General features: G+C 44.1%; 1 protein-coding gene across 1 annotated transcript; it reads right to left on the bottom strand.

The window, feature by feature from the left end:
* Positions 1-12,092: 12,092 nt before the first annotated feature.
* LOC124114714 (mammalian ependymin-related protein 1) lies at positions 12,093-18,520 on the bottom strand. Its single transcript, XM_046475418.2, has 4 exons — positions 18,363-18,520; positions 15,701-15,822; positions 14,904-15,109; positions 12,093-13,346 (listed from the first exon to the last, which is right to left on the bottom strand). Exons 1-4 carry the CDS (start codon positions 18,453-18,455, stop codon positions 13,141-13,143), a joined length of 627 nt encoding a protein of 208 aa, XP_046331374.1. The 5' UTR covers positions 18,456-18,520; the 3' UTR covers positions 12,093-13,140.
* Positions 18,521-22,523: the final 4,003 nt, after the last annotated feature.

Here is a 22,523-nt window from a genome sequence, read left to right as displayed (position 1 = left end):
GGAACCGCATAGACTAACACGTAGTCTGTGAGACATTTCTTTAAAATAATTGTAATTTCTTTTTCTTCAAAAGAACCTTTCCTCTTCGGTCTGTTTTGGAACCAAGGAAACTAGACTTGGTTTAGTTTCATTAAGACTTGCCTAGGCTTTTAGTAAAAAAATGAATCTCTCTATATATAATTATATATATAAATTACAATCATAGCGCAGGACTAGAGTCTACATGGAGTAGGTGAGTTTGGTTTAACGCCACTTTGAACAGTATTCCTGTATGTCACGGCGTGTCAGCTTAATGTGGGAGGAAAGCCCGAGGTGATGCAGGTCTCAGACGTTTACCACTTCGGTGAAACCCACGAGCACGAGTATGGTGCTGACAAACCTAGAAGCATAATCGGGGCGAACCGGGTTTCGAACGACCTTCGGTTTCTGGTGCGCCGATAATACGCTATTGACGATTGACTCTACAGATAGAAAGTCGTTAAGAGCCAAATAGAAATAGCTCATCCATACTACACTTCTCTTTTTTTTATAGGGATAATCAGATATGTCATGTTCTATTTGATTATACACTTGGCATGTAATGAAAATCAGTTTTGTGTAATGGGTTGTGATAAACACACACCCCCCCCCCCCCCCCCCCCATCAAAACTGAAGTGGTATATTTGAACATTAGATACATATCCATCTTCAAAATACCACTCCGCCTGTCATTGCTGTCTGGATGAAGAATTCTTGTTCAAAATTAGAGTTATCGCCCTTTGTTGCAAAATTCCCTCTCCCCTCCGATTCTTCGTTAGAGCCGTGTTGCAGTACTGGGGCCTATATTTCAACCTTTTTTTAATATTTTAAACTAACCAAACAAAATCGACTTGCGGAACGGGTTACCTGAATGGGAATTTGGAACTAAATCATATTGGAACATGGTCCTATGAGAACCTTAACGTTTGCCTAATTGTTGAATTTGTCTTCAGCAGCCAATGCTTATTTTAAGAGGTGACAAATGGGGTCGGGTGGTCAGGCTCGCTGACTTGGTTGATGCATGTCATCGTATCAGAATTGGGTAGATCAATACTCATGATGTCAATCACTGGATTGTCGGACTCGATTATTTACAGATAGCCGTCATATACCTGGATTTTTGCTGAGTGTGGTGTTAAACAACAAACAAACAAACAATGTGGAAAGGTAAACAGGTAAGGTGAAATGGGGCCCGAGCGGGGTATCCATGTAACACAGCAGCATGGTATATCAGTGGGCTTGCACTGTAAAACCGGCGTTATATGGTCCGGGCTTATACAAGCGGCTACACACAAACACATACACACACGTCGCTATATAAGTGCAATTATTTCGAAAGCAAAGTTAAACCCATTTCACCTCACCTCACTTCTAATGACACCAAATGCACAAGGACCTTTAAGGATCAACTAATACGCCCATGGACTGTCATACCTAGAAGAGAATAAATTTTAAAAAGGGGTTGAAATCAAGTCTAGCATTGCCTCAGCGCTGAAATTTAGGATTGTTCTGGACTCCATTTAGATTTTGTAGATTTTGTAGATTTTGTAGATAGATATTTTTAAATAAGATCACTTTATTTCTGGGACTTTCTATCTACGTCATACCTATAGCTTCTGTATCAGACTGAAACGTGGTCACGTGACGTGGTAGCATGACGCGCTACAGCAGTAACTGCCGGGCGTGGGGTTGGTTATCTTGATAAGGAGCAAGTTTATATAAGCCACAGATTCCTGTAAGAAGTAAGGCAAAGTAGAGACGTTATATATCTGGTCGCCCAGTTGTTGAACTCGCACGGTTTTCGCTATTGCCAACTGAATGCCCCCAACAAAAACCAAAAACTGAAATCATGGGCCATGGAGCATGTATACAAAACTGGGCAGTTATTGTGGACTATTTTGCTCTTATCTTAAGACTCGGAAATCAGTGCGTAATTATTTCAGATATTAGGATATATAAAATATATAAATTTACCCTTCGATCACATCAAACTCGTTGTGTTCTTTCAATATTATTTACACAGGAAACACCGGTTGTCACGTGACCCCTCATCAAGCGGATCAGACAATCCTACAGTTCCCACAGCTTGGCGTCGTCCGTCTAGAGTAGGGTCACAACACACTGGTCAGGTCGCGAGGTCAAAGAGTTCACATGCCCTCGTCTCTCTATTGATCCTTGACCCGTGAAGATCCGGGGTAGAATAGGTCTTCAGCAACCCATGCTTGCCGTAAAAGGCGACTATGCTTGTCGTAAGAGGCGACTAACGTGATCGGGTGGTCAGGCTCGCTGACTTGGTTGATGCAAGTCATCGTATCCCTATCGGGTGGATCGATGCTCATTATGTCAATCACTGGATTGTTTGGTCCAGACTCGATTATTTACAGACCGCAGTCATTTTGCTGGAAAATTGCTGAGTGCGGCGTTAAACAATAAACAAACAAACAAACAAACTTTTCTTCACACGAATGAACATGTAAAAACACACAAAAGTAATATTATCGAATTGTTTTAATGTTCAAATTTCTAAAAAAACATTATAATAAATAAAATACCAATATTTGTTACAAATAAAATCTAACATATACGGATAAAAAAATGCAGGAAATAGCGTTTAAGAGCATCTAATTCTAACAAACTTCGGGGGGAGCTTGACCCTACCTTGTCCTCATATACTTAATTTTGCTTGCAGTTAAAATTAGCCAAGTTGCGCCCCTGTCAGTGATACTCTGAGTTGATGAAAAACGTGCGTCGCCAGTCGAAGTTAGGCGGGCTAACCATTGTGGCCGGAAAGATGTAGGGAGCTAACAATGTTCTTTATGGTGACTTTGTTTTTTCATAGCAACATTGGCACGGGTAAGTGATATTTACCCAAACCGAGAACCTATGGCTGCTTCGGCGGTATAATAACATATGTACATGCTGTGAAACCTGCAAAATGTTAATTCAATATCAATAAAACTTAGTATTGATTACAATACAAACGAGTGTTAGCTCCGCCGATTCAGCAGTCTTAGTCCGACGAGGGTAGTGGTTTCTTCCAAATTTAATACCAGTGCCTAAATATAAGTAGATAAAGTATACGTTTCTAAACTTATTTTGCTTGATGCTCATGCGAGGATCTGTTTATGAAAGATGTATATAAAACTATTTTATATCAGTGGAACCCTAGCTGCAGGAGAAAATACTGAAATATTTGAAGAATGGATGTTGTGAAATTTGCACTCGAAGTAAAAAACTTGGTTGTATAATATATCTTCACGTTATTAGATCGGGCATACTCAGAAATGGTTCTGGTGTATGCCTAACTGTCATATGCATAATTCTGCTTCAAAATGTCCAACATTGTAGGCCTCAAACACTGTTAGTGAACTGCCCTAACGACAGACCACCATCTACGACGAGGTCTGGACCGCACAAAATGACTCCGCCGAAAAGTCGCATCCCCGAAACAGTTATAGGTTGGTGTGTGTAGGTGATAAGGCCTACCTTTAAAATACAATACCACAAACTTTTCAAACATGTGACAATCCCCTATGACGTAATTTATAGTATTTTGCTGCCAGTCACACCAGCGAAACAATGTGATAAATGTGCTCAAGTGGGTCAAGTGTATATTGTATACTTGACTCGAGACATGCATTTCATAACCGAAACCCCAAAGAACAAAGTGTTGGGATTTGGACCCATGTGCATTGGTTTCTGTTGCACAGCGACTTGCGGCGCCTTAGACGACTTGGCCACCCGTGCCACCCGCATAGTTCCCGAATAAACGCACGAGACGCTCTGCACAGCGACTTGCGGCGCCTTAGACGACTTGGCCACCCGTGCCACCCGCATAGTTCCCGAATAAACGCACTAGACGCTCTGCACAGCGACTTGCGGCGCCTTAGACGACTTGGCCACCCGTGCCACCCGCATAGTTCCCGAATAAACGCACTAGACACTCTGTACAGCGACTTGCGGCGCCTTAGACGACTTGGCCACCCGTGCCACCCGCATAGTTCCCGAATAAACGCACTAGACGCTCTGCACAGAGACTTGCGCGCCTTAGACGACTTGGCCACCCGTGCCGCCCGCATAGTCCCCGAATAAACGCACTAGACACTCTGTACAGCGACTTGCGGCGCCTTAGACGACTTGGCCACCCGTGCCACCCGCATAGTTCCCGAATAAACGCACGAGACGCTCTGCACAGCGACTTGCGGCGCCTTAGACGACTTGGCCACCCGTGCCACCCGCATAGTTCCCGAATAAACGCACTAGACGCTCTGCACAGCGACTTGCGGCGCCTTAGACGACTTGGCCACCCGTGCCACCCGCATAGTTCCCGAATAAACGCACTACACGTTCTGCACAGCGACTTGCGGCGCCTTAGACGACTTGGCCACCCGTGCCACCCGCATAGTTCCCGAATAAACGCACGAGACGCTCTGCACAGAGACTTGCGGCGCCTTAGACGACTTGGCCACCCGTGCCACCCGCATAGTTCCCGAATAAACGCACTAGACGCTCTGCACAGCGACTTGCGGCGCCTTAGACGACTTGGCCACCCGTGCCACCCGCATAGTTCCCGAATAAACGCACTAGACGCTCTGCACAGCGACTTGCGCGCCTTAGATGACTTGGCCACCCGTGCCACCCGCATAGTTCCCGAATAAACGCACTAGACGCTCTGCACAGCGACTTGCGGCGCCTTAGATGACTTGGCCACCCGTGCCACCCGCATAGTTCCCGAATAAACGCACGAGACGCTCTGCACAGCGACTTGCGGCGCCTTAGACGACTTGGCCACCCGTGCCACCCGCATAGTTCCCGAATAAACGCACTAGACGCTCTGCACAGCGACTTGCGGCGCCTTAGACGACTTGGCCACCCGTGCCACCCGCATAGTTCCCGAATAAACGCACTGGACGCTCTGCACAGCGACTTGCGGCGCCTTAGACGACTTGGCCACCCGTGCCACCCGCATAGTTCCCGAATAAACGCACTGGACGCTCTGCACAGCGACTTGCGGCGCCTTAGACGACTTGGCCACCCGTGCCACCCGCATAGTTCCCGAATAAACGCACTACACGTTCTGCACAGCGACTTGCGGCGCCTTAGACGACTTGGCCACCCTTGCCACCCGCATAGTTCCCGAATAAACGCACGAGACGCTCTGCACAGAGACTTGCGGCGCCTTAGACGACTTGGCCACCCGTGCCACCCGCATAGTTCCCGAATAAACGCACTAGACGCTCTGCACAGCGACTTGCGGCGCCTTAGACGACTTGGCCACCCGTGCCACCCGCATAGTTCCCGAATAAACGCACTAGACGCTCTGCACAGCGACTTGCGCGCCTTAGATGACTTGGCCACCCGTGCCACCCGCATAGTTCCCGAATAAACGCACTAGACGCTCTGCACAGCGACTTGCGGCGCCTTAGATGACTTGGCCACCCGTGCCACCCGCATAGTTCCCGAATAAACGCACGAGACGCTCTGCACAGCGACTTGCGGCGCCTTAGACGACTTGGCCACCCGTGCCACCCGCATAGTTCCCGAATAAACGCACTAGACGCTCTGCACAGCGACTTGCGGCGCCTTAGACGACTTGGCCACCCGTGCCACCCGCATAGTTCCCGAATAAACGCACTGGACGCTCTGCACAGCGACTTGCGGCGCCTTAGACGACTTGGCCACCCGTGCCACCCGCATAGTTCCCGAATAAACGCACTGGACGCTCTGCACAGCGACTTGCGGCGCCTTAGACGACTTGGCCACCCGTGCCACCCGCATAGTTCCCGAATAAACGCACTGGACGCTCTGCACAGCGACTTGCGGCGCCTTAGACGACTTGGCCACCCTTGCCACCCGCATAGTTCCCAAAGAAACGCACTGGATGCTGAGGTCCATTGAACAATAACTATGGGAAATACCAATCGGTTAGTTCTTCGCCTCGAGATCTAACTAACCATTCCAATGATAGGTCACTGTGGCACTCGTTCACTAATCTACATAAATATATCACGTACTGTTATATTGCATTTATGTACCACCCTATCATAGAATACACGCGTCCATGGTTGTATTGTGTGTGTACCCCACCCAGTGTTTAATTCTTTGTCTCTGAGCACAACGTTCGCAGATTTGTACGTGTACGCTATGACATATCCCACAGGACCATGTAACAATAAAAATATAAAAAAGTCGCAAAAAAAATCATAGACGAGGCCATCCTTCTCTTAAAATCAAACCATCATCTGAGTATTTACAATGTCTATGTAATGTTAAATCCCCTGTCACAATCGAGTAATCGCGATAAACATGGTCGTGCAAAAACGTATGATGTCCGAAAGTCTATGATCCGATGATATATTCAATAAATCTCACAGAATGAAATGTTAGGTTTAAGTTTTGGAACAGTGGCACTTTGGGTATTCCACCTACCTCATCTGACACCATATTGCAAAAAATGATTTTTTCAATGCCAAGTTGTCGGGACACAGGATATGCCAACTAGATCTTTTGAAAAAACAATCTCTTTGGCTGGCTACGTGTAATGACGTCACAGATTTGACGTCACAAACGTAATATTTGACGTAATGAAAGAACACATGACGTAGTCCAATACTGAAAATCTCGCCCGTGTTTTTTCCTTCTTTAGATATCAAATACTAGTTTGTTTTCTGACGCACATTTTCCTAAGATGAGAAACGTGAAGGTTGTGCGAGAATTGCGCTCACGCGGCACTGGATATAACTCTGGCTATACAATTAAGCAGAGGTGGAGAATATTAAATTTCCTATTTGATGGTGTAAAGTAAACTGCAAATATAAAACCGGTATTTAAAAAATACACTTCTAAGTGTTGTCCGAGAATTTATTCTGCCTTGAAAAACAGTCAATTTCTCCACTCCACATCGTACACTGATAAAAGTACTGTGCGAGGATTTTTTTAATTTCGAAGCTTTACGGAAACTGTCAGCGAACAAAATACTGCCTAATATCTGAACGACATAACTATATATCAAATGGATTTATATGCGTATGTATAACGACATACATTCAATGTCAAAAATAGCATGCCGTCTATGACGCCAAAACGCGACAGAGAGGTTACACGCGTACAAAGAAAAGGGGGCATAACTCCGCTATACTTATCAATAGTTTATTGTAACTCCAAAACATTCTAAACGATTCTAGGGTTATCGGAGACGTTTTGGAATGATCATTGGTGATTTCATAAAAGACAGATACCCGTGATCACTAATATGCTATTTTTGAAATCCATTTCTCCGAGTAAATATCCTAAATTTAGATTTCAAAACATGCTGTAAATAGGACCGCGAGTGGTGATTTAGTAATGTGTAAAAAATGGCGATATTTACGATGTACCTAATTTTCAGAGGTCATTTTCAGTAGTTTTGCTTGGCCTAAAATGCCAGTGGATGATGTCACAGAACAGGGAATTTCCCACCTTATTCAAAACTGTGATGTGTATTTGTGTAGGTGATGTATTTTGAATTTTATTCGACTTGAAAGTGAGGATTGAAGATGAGAGACATATATGTCCCTGTGGCATCCAGGGGGTAAAGCGTTCGCTCGTTACGCCGAAGAACCGGGCTCGATTCCCGACATGGGTACAATGTGTGAAGGCCATTTCTGGCGTCCCCCGTAGTGATATTGCTGGAATATTGCTCAAAGTGGCGTAAAACCATACTCACTCACTCACATTGCGGTTGTATATAACGGTCCAAAACTAATGCTACATTTAGACTTTTACTAAATCAGAATTTTCTTAGCCAAAGCTATTTGCAATGGTACTTAGAGTCGGTGTTTTGAATTGACTCCTGTGATTGACTTTAGGCATGTGAGTGAGTGAGATGGATTTCATGTTGTTTTCAAAAGTATTCCAGTTATATCTCGTCGTGTCAGATTAATCTTGTAAAAATTCTGAAGTGATGCAGGTTTCAGACGTTCACCACTTTGGTGAAACCCACTAGCACGGTTATGGTGCTGATAAACCTAGAATGACAATCAGGGTGAACGGGATTCGAGTGAGTGAGTGAGGTTTAACGCCGCTTTTACAGTATTCCTGTTATATCACGTCGTGTCAGCTTCTTGTGGGAGCAAATCCCGAAGTGATGCAGATCTCAGACAGTTACTTCTTGGTGAAACCCACGAGCACGGGAATGGTGAAGACAAACCTAGAAACAAAATCGGGGCGAACCTGGATTCGAACCCACAATCAGAGGTTTCAGCTCGGCGAAATGCGGCCCCTTAGGCGATGGGGCCACCTGTGCCCCTTTGGGCATATGGAACTTCTATACAGTGACACCCCGTAAGTCTGGTCAGTACTGTTCCGAGATCGTTCGGATTCACAAATGTCCGGATTATCGCATATTGGCAATGTATACCGTGTACACATTGTTGCATATGGTCCTGTATACAAGGCACAGCTCGATCACAAATCGGGTGAATGGGTGACAGAGTTTCCAGGGCCTCGGTCCTCAAAGTGTACCTTCACTTTTACCTTTGTTGTTTAACGCCGCACTCAGCAATATTCCAGCTGTATGACGGCAGTCTGTAAATAATCGAGTCAGGACCAGGCAGTCCAGTGATTGACGACATGAGCATTGATCCACGCAATTGGGATCGATGACATGCATCAACAAAGTCAGCAAGCCTGACCACCCGATCCCGTTAGTCGCCTCTTACGACAAGCATAATCGCCTTTTACGGCAAGCATGGGTTGCTGAAGACCTATTCTACCCCGGATCTTCACGGGTCTCCTCAAAGTGAGTTTGAGTGAGTTTAGTTCATACATTATTTCACCCATACTAATGAGTGATTTCTTGGACGAAGATCGCAGCCATTATCCAATGGAGTGAGACCCTTGAGCAATGGAGTGAGACCCTTGAGCAATGGAGTGAGACCCTTGAGCAATGGAGTGAGGCCCTTGAGCAATGGAGTGAGGCCCTTGAGCAATGAAGTGAGACCCTTGAGCAATGCACTGAGACCCTTGAGCAATTAAGTAAGGCCCTTGAGCAATGAAGTGAGACCCTTGAGCAATGGAGTGAGGCCCTTGAGCAATGAAGTGAGACCCTTGAGCAATGGAGTGAGACCCTTGAGCAATGAAGTGAGACCCTTGAGCAATGGACTGAGACCCTTGAGCAATGGCGTGAGCACGTTACACGTCGCGTTTAGCAATATCACAGTCTTACCAAGGCAAATGTCACCAATAAACTCTCAGTCTTCAGATTATAACAGCATTTGCTCTCATTATGTTCACATGCACAGTTATAAACCTACAGTGACGTCATCCTATTGTTCTCTAGTGGTTTAATTCTCATAAACAGGGATGTTATAATATCCCGGGGATTTTATTAATACAATTATAGTGTAACATATCAATGTTTCTCGCTAAAAACTTATTTTGCATTTGAACACAATGTTATGAAATGTAAAATCTAATGACAAATGTTTTCTTTATATTCCTGCGGATCGATCCGCGGGAATATAAATAAAACATTTTAGTCATTGTACCGCTAGACGACAAGTAAGCGGATAAATCACTATGCTTTTAAGAATTTTTTTTTTGGTACCGTATCCCAGCAACAGATATGTTAAGCCTGTTTCCTAAGGTTCATGGTAAGTATGTTTGAAACATAAAAAAATGTTGATGAATGTTGTTTTAAGTTTCTTTTTTCTGTCTATCAGTTAGATAAAAAACTTACCATCGGGTTTTTATGAGATTTAAAACCCTCATCCTTGGGATAAAACCCTACCTTGGATTAAATCTCATAAAACCCCTATATACATCCAAATGCCATGTGCCAAATCTGATATTTAAAAGCATTGTTAAGTCTCAGCGATTAAAGGATGGACTAATTTCCCCAGAGCCAACCCACTGCAATGGCTCCACTCTTCTGTCTCAAGCACAATGGCAGAAGATATATAAAAAAACACATGCGATTTTCCTATATAAAAAGAATATTAAATTTGAATTCGTCGTGGTAGCGATACGCAAATGGTATCAACAAATAAATTGCTCCCATTCGTTAAAATACATTTTTTCAACGCTTATATTAATACATGTATTTAGAACGTATAGTGTTTAAAGCATTGAGAAATGATGAGTAGAAATATGCAACCAAAATATGTGCTTGTCACACATTGTGTAAGGGAGGTAACCCACCATCTTTGTGAAACCCTAAAACTATCGTAAAGTTATCGTAAGGAAATCGTAGGCTATCGTAGACTATTTTCGAAACTATCGTAGCCCTAAGATATCTTAAGTTTGTCGAAAATCTAAGATACCCCATACCTGTCGTAAGTTTATTTTATCTTCATCCAAAATGGCGGTATACTTTGCCATAGATATTTTGCCAAACAATTAATCTTCTTTACGTTCAAAAATTAAATTGACATTTCATTAAATTGACATTTCATTTTGTTAAACTGTGTGATTGAAATGACACTTCGAAAACAGAACGCATCAACGATTTCACGAAATCAGAAATGTTCTTAATCGCGACAGCGATCCACATAAGTCTCGTATATTTTCTGGATCGCATTTGTGTCAGTGCTTTCGTCTTTATTTTCACATTTTATAAAATTATATCAATCTACAAAAGTACAAAAAAAACCATAAAGGATTCGCATCGTTTTTTACATCTATTTCCTTTCTCTTGTGAATACATGGTCACGTGTTGTCTGTGACGTAAAACACCGCACATGAAACACCAAACGCACGTGCAACACACATTATTGTATGGTGTATCAGCAGTACAGGTATCGATATAAAAAAAACTCCGAGTTGTTAAAAACAACCGTGTGCGAAATACGCTCCAGTCGGAAAGCGCACGTAAAATCCCCTAATATAAGTAAGTAAGTAAGTAAGTTAAAAACAAAAAACTAAGGTTAGGGTGTTAAATATATATTGTATATTTCGAGTTATAACAGTAACTTAAATTTCTGTTCCAGGCCAGTGAAGATCCGGGGTAGAATAGACTAACCGTGGAGACTAACGGGATCGGGTGGACAGGCTCGCTGACTTGGTCGATGCATGTCATCGATCCCAATTGCCTGGGTCGATGCTCATGATGTCAATCACTGGATTGTCTGGTCCAGAATCGATTGTTTTCAGACTGCCGCCATATAGCTGGAATATTGCTGAGTGCGGCGTTAAACAACAAACAAACAAACAATGTGGAATGAAAGAAGATAACCAGATGAGGTGAAATGGGGTTTAACGTCGCGTTCAAACTATTGCACTGTTATAGCGTCGTACATGCACGTGCGTGTGTGTGGTTGCTTGTACCAGTCCGATCTATGTCGGTTTAATAGTGCTAGCCCACTGAGATACCATGCCGCAGAGGACCGCCTCCGTGGTCTTGTGGTAGAGCGTCCGCCCGGAGAGCGGAAGGTCCAGGGTTCGATCCCGGGTCGCGTCATACAAAAAGACGTTAAAAGATTGTACTTGTTGTTACCCTGTCTGGCGCTCGGCATTAAGGGGCTAAAACAAGGACTGGTCGGCTCGGAGTCAGTATACTGTGTCTGAGTGGGGTATTCATGTTAAACTGCGGCATGGTATCTCAGTGAGCTAGCACTATAAATCGGCATCAGTCCGGACTAGTACAAGCAGCCACACACACACATACACGTGCATGCACGTCGCTATATAAGTGCAATAATCTTGGACGCGACGTTAAACCCAATTTCACCTCACCTCACCTCACCATGCCGCAGTTTAACATGGATACCCTATTCTGACACAGTATACTGTCTCCGAGCCGACCAGTCCCTGTGTTACCCCCTCAATGCCGAGCGCCAATCAGGTGCGGTCGGGTAGCCTAGTGGTTAAAGCGTTCGCTCGTCACGCCGAAGACCGAGGTTCGAATCCGGACATGGATACAATGTGGTGTCCCTCGCCGTGATTTTGCTAGAATATTGCTCAAAGCGGCCTAAAACCATACTCACACACTCGCTCACTCTCAGCCAATCAGAATCCGACATCAATGTATATATTGTTTGTTTTGTTTATGGCAATACAAGATTCACAGTCGCAAATGTTGATGGAAATAAAAACAGTTTTCTGAAAATATTTTATTCCTTAGAGAAAGTAGAACATAGTTATTGTAACAACAACATTAAAAGGCACATTTGTACACAGATTTCACTAAATGCATTCCAAGGGTGCATAGGCAGGCTACATTAGCAAGGGTAAACAAACAACAATCGGTATTGTTTTGTTTGACGTCATGAGTGACAGTCAAAGACAGATACGAAAGTTGCCTGTAGTCTTTGGACATGGCCGTGGTTGGGGATGCGACACAAAGCGGGGTATGTGATTGCTAATTATAATATGAATCGGAAATATATATGTATCTTCAACACTATTTAAATATTGTAAAAAAAAATTAATTTGATCTCTCTAGGTATATCTACGAATCAAGATGATCAATACTAATCAACAAAACACTTGTCAATTCAATGACCTCCGTACTGAGTATTGCACAGGTACCTGCCAGCTTAGTCATGTGATCGTCACATGACAGTCACGTGAACGTGTGTGTGTGTGCGTTTGCTCGAGTGCTCGCGGTGAACCATTATACGTGTTCGTGAACGTGTGAACCGCTCAGGATGTATTGCAGTTGGTGTAATACTATCACAGTTCTAGCCCTTGATGACTGTTTGCAATAGTTTTCCCATTAATATGTAATGTTTTCGACTAGAAGACACTAAAAGATAAATAGTGAAATTGGCACTGAAGAAAATGGGTTGAAAGACACACGTGAGATGTTTCATGTGACGAGCGCCATTACAGATGAACGTGCGGATGTCAATTGTCTCCCCTTAAATAAAGTCCCTGTGTTACTGTTTCAAGAAAGGGTCATGAAATGGATTAAAGGGAGATAACTACTTCAGTAAGTGATGACGTCGGAAATAATTCACAGCAACATACATCTCATAGCACACTCCAAATGGCAAACTTGTGTAAAATAAAATATATGTATTAGAATAATTGACATCTAAAAAATAAACAGGTCTCGGGACCATTTACAGCTCTCAAAACAACGGAGAATGGCGGCTACCAATACACCTAAGGGACGTAACTCCCGGTGTCTAGTGGCGCCCTCTACCAGTATGAGGGCATGGTCGAGACTCCCCATGCAGCCTGCAGACACTCGGTTGGGGGGATGAAGTCGTTGGGGTCGGGGATACCGGCGACGATGTCGTAGAAGTGCATGGTGACGGTGTCGTTGGGAGTCTCCTCCGGTCCGATGATGAGGGAATGGATTGGGTAGCAGTTGTTGAGACTGAATGACCCCAGCCACATCTCCCCTGAAAAAATGGTTCCCATGGTGGTTAAAACAGTGGTGAAGGACAGTGGACAAAGTATCGCGGTTGGTTGTTTGTTTGCATGTTTGTTTGTTTGTTTGTTTGTTTGTTTGTTTGTTCCATGCTGCACTCAGCACTATTCCAGCTATATGACGGCGGTATATAAATAATAGAGTCTTGACCAGACAATACAGTGATTGATAACATGAGCATCGATCTATGCAATTAGGATACGATGACATTCAGCAACCAAGTCAGCGAGCCTGATCCCGTTAGTCGCCTCTTACGACAAACATAGTCGCCAATGTCTCGGTTCGATTCAGTGCGTGATAGACCATGTGATGCTAGTCTTACGGGCATGGTTATCGTCCTGACACATCTAGAAACATAATCAGGACGAATGAAGGATTCGAACCCACGACCATTGGTTTCTACCCCTGGCTCAAGGGACATAACTCTGCACGGCCAATAGCAGCACGCTACTGAAGTATATTTTTCAGTGGAAATTCAAGTCGTTTCAAGTCAGTTTAATTGTTTCAGGTATATGAAAACATTGTGGAATACGGAAGGGCAGTCAACATACACAGGTGGAAACCCAAAAAGCAGTGGTAGATGCAAAAACTCTAAGGATAATCGGGCGGTCGGGTAGCCTAGTGGTTAAAGCGTTCGCTCGTCACGCCGAAGACCCGGGTTCGATTCCCGACATGGGTACAATGTGTGAAGCCCATTTCTGGTGTCCCCCGCCGTGATATTGCTGGAATATTGCTAAAAGCGGCGTAAAACCATACTCACTCACTCACTTTAAGGATAATCACAAGGATTTAGCCAATTCTGACAGCTAAGGGACACAACTCTGTACAGCGAATTAAAGTCAAACAGAATGGAGGTCCTGTCAACAATTCCTTCTATGTGTAACACACGCTATAACTTTCATCTTTTTGTTTTGATTACTCCAGGTGCACCCTGCAGGTCTGTTACACGAATCAACAAGAATATTAATAAAATTACATATATCATTTTAATCTGTCGTGTAACTATGCAACGTATAATATCCTTTTGGGGAAAATAACTGCCCAGCATTAGATATGGGTAACTAGAAGTTGATATCAAAGGAGCTACAGTGCAAGATGTGTTTATCTGCTGTGCGTCTAAAACAATCTGTAGCCGTAATTTGTACAAAGTTTAAAACATGCAAGGCAGATTTTGAAGCTGAAACATCGAGGAGGTTTGTGTTTAATATGCTTTTCTTCTGAGAGAGCAAACAATGTTTCATCCAAATTATTTTGTTCCAGAAAAAAAGGAAATTTAAAAGAAATTTGGCATCCCCAACTCCCTACCAAAAAAATGAACAAATAACAAAAATAGAAAATATTCGCCGGCCATGATGGATACCCGGAAAAAAATATGTTGTGGACAATATTTATTCGGCTCCCCTTTTGAAGCTGTCGCAGAAAAAAAACATATCCATTCTCCATTAAAGATTCACCACCTTCCTACCCCTGGAAAACTAATGGGTGGTCCCTAACTATCGCATGTTGTTCAGTAAGCAGGAGCTCTCACTTTGCCTGAAGGGGATCCTGTCGGACCACTCCTGGGCAAACACCTCCTCCCCTGGGCCCCCGATGTAGTACTCGTTCTCGAAGGTAGCGTTAGGGGGGATTCCGAAGTCCCTCCACGTCCTCGGCACAGACTTGATGCACTCCTTGGTCTTCATGTTGAAGTCATAGGCTACATTATCGTTGTTGAGGACCAGGTACTCGTGATATCTGCAGCAGCATAGTGAAAACGTGTACAGGGCAGGTTACAACACTACAAGACAGGCAATACACTTGTATAGCCTCTGCACGCCCAAACGTCATTTCCGACCATAATGCATTAGGGGCTGGTCACGTGACCCCTTTGGATATATATATATATATATATATATATATATATATATATATATATATGGGGGTGGGGGTGGTGGGGAGAGAGAGTGAGTGACTGGAGAGGGAAAGACTTGAGGAGAGAGAGGAAGAAAGTGAGGGAATAGGGTTGAGAGCGGGGGAGAGAAAGACACTGGAGGGAGAGAGAGGAAGAGGGAGAGGCTTGAGGAGAAAGGGAGAGATAGGCTTGAGGAGAGGGAGGGAGAGAGAGAGAGACAGAGAGACAGAGAGGATGGAATGAGGGAGAGACTGTAGGGAGAAAGACTTAAGGAGAGAGAGAGGAAGGAAGAGAGAGAGGCTTGAGAGAGAAGGAAATAGAAAGAAACTGGAGAGAGAAAGAGAGAGGCTTGAGGAGAGAGAGAGAGTGAGAGGCAGTGGGGGATGGGGGGTGGTGGTTGTGGCAGACAGGGACAGAAACCGACATGGACTTACTGTCTGCCTGGGATGATCTCGCGTTCCTCTTCGAACATCACCTTCCTCTTGTTGGTGGCGTCGTAGCCGATGATGAAACGGCGAATCGCGTCGTCAACGTGGTTGATCTCCATCCCCCGGAACTGTAAAGAAACATGTCGTACATAGAGGAAGGTGAGCAGCACACACCTGGTAAGAAGTCCTCGGAAGCACTTGTAAAATCTTCAACAAACTATGAATCAGATACACACAGTCAAATGTCCATTAAGGCGTCAGGCGACTTTTCAACAGTGGCGAGTTATAATGATTATTGCTAACTGACGCAGTAATGGTAATAACTTAATGTTAATAGTCATCAAGTTATATATATTCCCTCATGCAGTTGTGACTCGACTACAGTTTAACAATTATTATTTATTTATATTTCGACAAAAATATGATAACCATGGACTAACTTCAGTTGTTAAGTTCTACCGCTGTTTTCTTTTATTGATTCTGAAAGAGGTGGAGATTTGAAAGAATGAAACACTAAAATCACTATGAATTAAACTAAGATTAACGCACTTATATCTAGGAGAGCCCAAACTAAAGTTAACACGAGAAAATAAATTAATGTTTAAAAGTTTAAAATTGTATTGCAAGTATGTTAGAATTTATTTTGCATACTCAATGAACGTTTACGTCATGGAAGTAAAGCTCTCTTTTTTCAATGTAATTTTCAAATGCCTGTGTCGGATGCTCTGTCGAGCTAATGCACAGCGTTTTGAAACCAGAAGAGTGTGAAGTGTGTCAGTTAGCAATAATCATTATTACTCGCAATGTCACCTACTGTTGAAAAGTCGAATATCAGGGGTAAGTGGTATTCATCACCTGATATGGCCATTCACAATGCTACTTGACGAAGTCCATGCATAATCTAATCTCTTGTCTTACACGAGGTCAAACGATCAGCATCACACCTTTGAACTTTCTTAGCACCTGGATTCAGATAGTGACTATATCACACACAGACTTCATGAATTATTTGCAGGCATGTATTATGTCTCTTTCGTTACCAGGGACTTGATCCTTTTTTATTTTTTTATTTTTTTAATGTCGTCTCTTAAACCCACAAAGATCGTTGTATGCAGCTTTGAGCATCAGTAGTGGGCACGGTAGACCCAATCGTCTAAGGCGCCACAGTTCGCATCCCTTAACGTGCCCGAAACGTGGGTTCGAATCCTGCACATGTTTTCAGGTACCTGTGCTCGTGGGTTTCACCTGTGCGGTAAACATCTAACGCTGTGAGCACTCCTCCCACATTAAGTTGACAAGCCGTGATATTACGGAAATACTGATCAAAGTGCCGTTAATCCCAACTCACTCACTCACTCACTCACTTACTCAGGACATTAAGTGGATTGATTACATTCGTCACTTGCACGGATGTTCTATACATAGCATACATAACTCAGAATGTATATATAACAATGGCTCACGGCCTTAGGGTATAAGAACAACTACCGTTACCCTGGTGTCATGTTACACTAGACCCCTGAGTATCATATCACACCTGGCTAACAGCTGATTGTATCTACCTGCTGGCTAAATGATCTTTACACATGTGATGTCATGCAAAAACACACTTTACTATAACGGTACACATGTACAAGCTTAATCCTTGTTTTAGAAATGCTTTGTTCAAATTAGGTGTACTCGAGATTGGGGTTAAATCATCAAAAGCGAAATCCAGTAAATAAAGAATTGTACAAATCACAGTCACTTATTGTGTCAGGACTTTCTTTGCGTTACGTACTTTGAACTTGCAGTGTTGACTATTACGAAGGATGTATGCGACCACCTGAATGTTTATTTGTAGGCCAATGGCCAGTGAAGCAGTTTCCATGGAAATAATAATACGTTCAGAATCTTTATCAAATAATGAAACGAGAGATGATGTTCGTCAGGATGGGGATTGGGGTGGGGGTGGCATCTGTCCTGACGTGACCTTTGGTGGCGTTGCACACGGGGAGATGGCGAGGGGAGGATCTATACTGACTGATCTTGGATGGCGTTAAAGACGGGTAGTGTGTGTGTGTGTGTGTGTGTGTGTGTGTGTGTGTGTGTGTGTGTGTGTGTGTGTGTTGGGGTGGGGAGGATCTGTCCTGGCCGTGATCATAGGTGCAGACGGGGAGGGTGGGGAGGGGAAGGATCTGTCCTGACGGTGAACTGGGGTGGCGTTATACACAGGGTGGGAGAAGGGTTCAGTACTGACCGTACACTAGGGTGGCGTTATACACGGGGTGTGTGGGGGTGGGAGAAGGGTTCTGTACTGACCGTGAACTGGGGTGGCGTTATACACGGGGTGTGTGGGGGTGGGAGAAGGGTTCTGTACTGACCGTGAACTGGGGTGGCGTTACACACGGGGATGTGGGGGTGGGAGAAGGGTTCTGTACTGACCGTGAACGGGGGTGGCGTTACACACGGGGATGTGGGGGTGGGAGAAGGGTTCTGTACTGACCGTGAACTGGGGTGGCGTTAGACACGGGGATGTGGGGGTGGGAGAAGGGTTCTGTACTGACCGTGAACTGGGGTGGCGTTGCACACGGGGATGTGGGGGTGGGAGAAGGGTTCTGTACTGACCGTGAACTGGGGTGGCGTTACACACGGGGATGTGGGGGTGGGAGAAGGGTTCTGTACTGACCGTGAACTGGGGTGGCGTTACACACGGGGAGGGAAGCTGTCCCAGAGCCCCAACAGCCATAAGCACACACGCGATCAGCGAAATCTTCGACATGTCGACTGTACAGTGAGAACCACACGGAGAGGAAGGGTTATCGCCATACACCGTTATATACCCGCGTCAGCACGTGCCGGTCACATGGTTGTCAATATCTAGCATATCACATGCTCCCACAGGTTGAACATAGGTTGCGGTGTGCGTATCATATGACATGTTTACTTATAAAAATATTGTCAAATGTTCCCTTTGTTTTAGCCTTGCGGTCACAAAAAATAATTTATACTTTTTACTCTCTTTAAGGGATTTTGTTCTCAAACAGAAATTAGTATTTCCCGTTATGTATACTTATTTATATCTTATAAATATGTAATATACGCGACATTAGGTTTAGCCTTGTACGTTGCACATGAATATATGACACAGTACGAGTGTGTCCAAGTCATTCTAAGTCTTGCTAATATATACTTTGTACATATTTAAGTGTTCTCCAAAATGAACATCTTTTAAGCAATTCTCTTATATGCTCATTTCCATTTATTAATCTCGATGATGTCTGGAAAATGATGAATCAGCATTAAAAAAACTCGTAGATGGAACAGTCGTATCGGGTGCATCATTTCATAGTATAGCCTTCCAAGATTCGTCTCCATGCAGTTTTAATCATAATATATATAGGTTTGTCAGCGTATATCTTGCTTGTTGATTTAAGTAGAAATCACCTATAGCTACTACCTACACCGTCACTCGTGGCAATGCCTCGGCCAGAGGTGACGAAATGGATCGAGTAGTCTTAATTGCGCGCACCGTGCCCCGACCGTGTGGATCGTTACCGATATCAATCAGTTGATAATCTGGTCCAGACTCGACTTTTTACAGACTGTTGCTGAGTGCGGCGTTAAAAGCAAACACACAAACTTCACACACCACGTTGGGCTTTCCTGCGCTTTAAGCTGATAAAGCCATGCTACAGGTTTACTGAAAAAGTGTTTGAAGCGGCATTAAAACCCAAATCATTCACTTACTCACGCAGTCATTTCACTCTCAGCGGAACATGAGAGTCCCGGTAAAGCGAGAAAACACAGCGTGATTTATCATTTATCATCACTAGTTAGAAGAAATTATGTGTGATAGTGTGGTCTCTTTAAAACGAATAAACTTAACCTCCAATAACAGAGTAAGTGAGTATGGTTTTATGCCGTGTTTGGCAATATTCCAGCAATATCACAGCGGGGACACCAGAAATAGGCTTCACACATTGTACCCATGTCGGGAATCGAACCCGGGTCCTCGGTGTGACGGGCGAACGCTTTAACCACTAGGCTATCCGACCGCCCCAACTTCCACTAAGAGACTGAAGGCTTACCCACAAACCTGGGCATGTAGTACATCATGATCAAAGTCAAGGTCATCATTTTCTACGAAAGATAAGTACGGATAAACCTTTCTCGATAATTTAGCATCCACTAGGTTTGACTGCGACAGTTCGCACTCAACTTCAAGCAATTTGAGAGTAATGATGACTGGCAGACTAGGAACAGACTTCGTGTAATGCTCTTGGATTCCGATCAGTCGGGAATGGCATGGGCATGTACACAAGCATGGCGTTATCACCTGTGTAACCTGGCCGCGGTTCACCACAGGGTGGTACATGTATACAGTGTGTTGCAGTGAGGTGGCTAGGTCTAAGTGGTCTACAGATAACAGCGATAACCAGAGATTGCGGTCAGAAAGGATCGCAATGTCATCAACATCACATCTTTGTTCTCGTTACCGCTACACACAGATCTGAGGACATCCCATTGCAGGTTACGTCAGATGTTTCATCCGACCAATCATAGCGTTGCTTACGAAATTGTGAAAGTGAAACTGAATATGATAACTTTCTGATCGTTGCAACCTCGAAAAGGTTAATTAGGGGTTTTCCGAAAGATATTTACGGGCTGTACGACTGGTTGGTTGGTTGGCTGGTTTGTTGTTTAACGCCGCACCCAGCAATATTCCAGCTATATGACGGCGGTCTGTAAATAATCGAGTCTGGACCAGACAATCCAGTGATTAATATCATGAGCATCGATCCACGCAATTAGGATCGATGACATGTATCAACCAAGTCAGCGAGCCTGACCATCCGATCCCGTTAGTCGCCTTTTACGACAAGCATAGTCGCCCTTTACGGCAAGCATGTGTTGCTGAAGACCTATTCTATCCCGGAATCTTCACGGGTCCTGTACGACTGATTTCGTCAAAAGCATACTCTGTCTCTTGGAACAATGGGACAAGCATTTGAGGTGAGGTGAAATTGGGTTTAACGTCGCGTCCAAGATTATTGCACTTATATAGCGACGTGCATGTGTGTCTGCTTGTACTAGTCTGGTCTGATGCCCATTTATAGTGCTAGCTCACTGAGATACCATGCCGCAGTTTAACCTGATTACCCCACTTAGACACAGTATTCTGACTCCGAGGCGACAAGTCCTTGTTTTAGCCCCTTAATGCCGAGCGCCAGAAAGGGTAACAACAAGTACCATCTTTTAACGTCTTTTCGTATGACGCGGCCGGGGATCGAACCCCGGACCATCCTCTCCCCGGGCGGACGCTCTACCACTAGACCACGGAGGCGGTCTGACAAGCATTGAAAACGGAAGAGAATTTCCATAGCCCGTGAGAAATATTGCCATCCAATTTCGGCCATTTTTTGACATTCAAGAATTTTCTTTTGTTTCAAATTTTGAATAGAGAACTGTGTTAAAATATTTTTTCAAAAGGTAGTCAGGAATGCAAGTAGATTGTCTTAAAGCTCGAGAAAGCTGCTGTCTGATTGGCTAATGTCGACTTCCGGTTAGTCATTTCATTGGTCGGTCAAAGTTCGCGAAAGGTCGTGCCGACGTGAACTATAATGGGATGTCCCCAGATCTTTGTTTTACGATAGATCTGATTTTAATTTTAATGAGATGAGAATGATTGTGGCATCTGGTTAGTTGTGAGTTGATTTTCAAGCCGCTTCGATCACTTATTTTGTTCTATTTGTGCAGCTTTACGTGACTCGGGGTGTAAACCTTTAGTACGTTGGTGAAACGTCCCCTTTACAAGACTCTGGGTGTAAACCTTTAGGACGTTGGTGAAACGTCCCCTTTACAAGACTCTGGGTGTAAACCTTTAGCACGTTGGTGAAACGTCCCCTTTACAAGACTCAGGGTGTAAACCTTTAGTACGTTGGTGAAACGTCCCCTTTACATGACTCGGGGTGTAAACCTTTAGCACGTTAGTGAAACGTCCCCTTTACAAGACTCAGGGTGTAAACCTTTAGTACGTTGGTGAAACGTCCCCTTTACAAGACTCCGAGTGTAAACCTTTAGTACGTTGGTGAAACGTCCCCTTTACATGACTCGGGGTGTAAACCTTTAGCACGTTAGTGAAACGTCCCCTTTTCAAGACTCAGGGTGTAAACCTTTAGTACGTTGGTGAAACGTCCCCTTTACAAGACTCAGGGTGTAAACCTTTAGTACGTTGGTGAAACGTCCCCTTTACATGACTCGGGGTGTAAACCTTTAGTACGTTGGTGAAACGTCCCCTTTACATGACTCAGGGTGTAAACCTTTAGTACGTTGGTGAGACGTCCCCTTTACATGACTCAGGGTGTAAACCTTTAGTACGTTGGTGAAACGTCCCCTTTATAATACTCAGGGTGTAAACCTTTAGAACGTTGGTGAAACGTCCCCTTTACATGACTCGGGGTGTAAAACTTTAGCACGTTGGTGAAACGTCCCCTTTACATGACTCGGGGTGTAAACCTTTAGTACGTTGGTGAAACGTCCCCTTTACATGACTCGCGATGTAAACCTTTAGAACGTTGGTGAAACGTCCCCTTTACATGACTCAGAGTGTAAACCTTTAGAACGTTGGTGAAACGTCCCCTTTACATGACTCGGGGTGTAAACCTTTAGCACGTTGGTGAAACGTCCCCTTTACATGACTCGGGGTGTAAACCATTAGTACGTTGGTGAAACGTCCCCTTTACATGACTCGGGGTGTAAACCTTTAGTACGTTGGTGAAACGTCCCCTTTACATGACTCGGGGTGTAAACTTTTAGTACGTTGGTGAAACGTCCCCTTTACATGACT

This window comes from Haliotis rufescens, unplaced genomic scaffold (genome assembly GCF_023055435.1).
Source record: "Haliotis rufescens isolate VD_foot unplaced genomic scaffold, xgHalRufe1.0.p SCAF_4, whole genome shotgun sequence".
Classification (NCBI taxonomy): Eukaryota; Metazoa; Mollusca; class Gastropoda; order Lepetellida; family Haliotidae; genus Haliotis; species Haliotis rufescens.
Note: the sequence above shows the minus strand (reverse complement) of the source record. Positions and strands in the feature narration are given on the sequence as shown.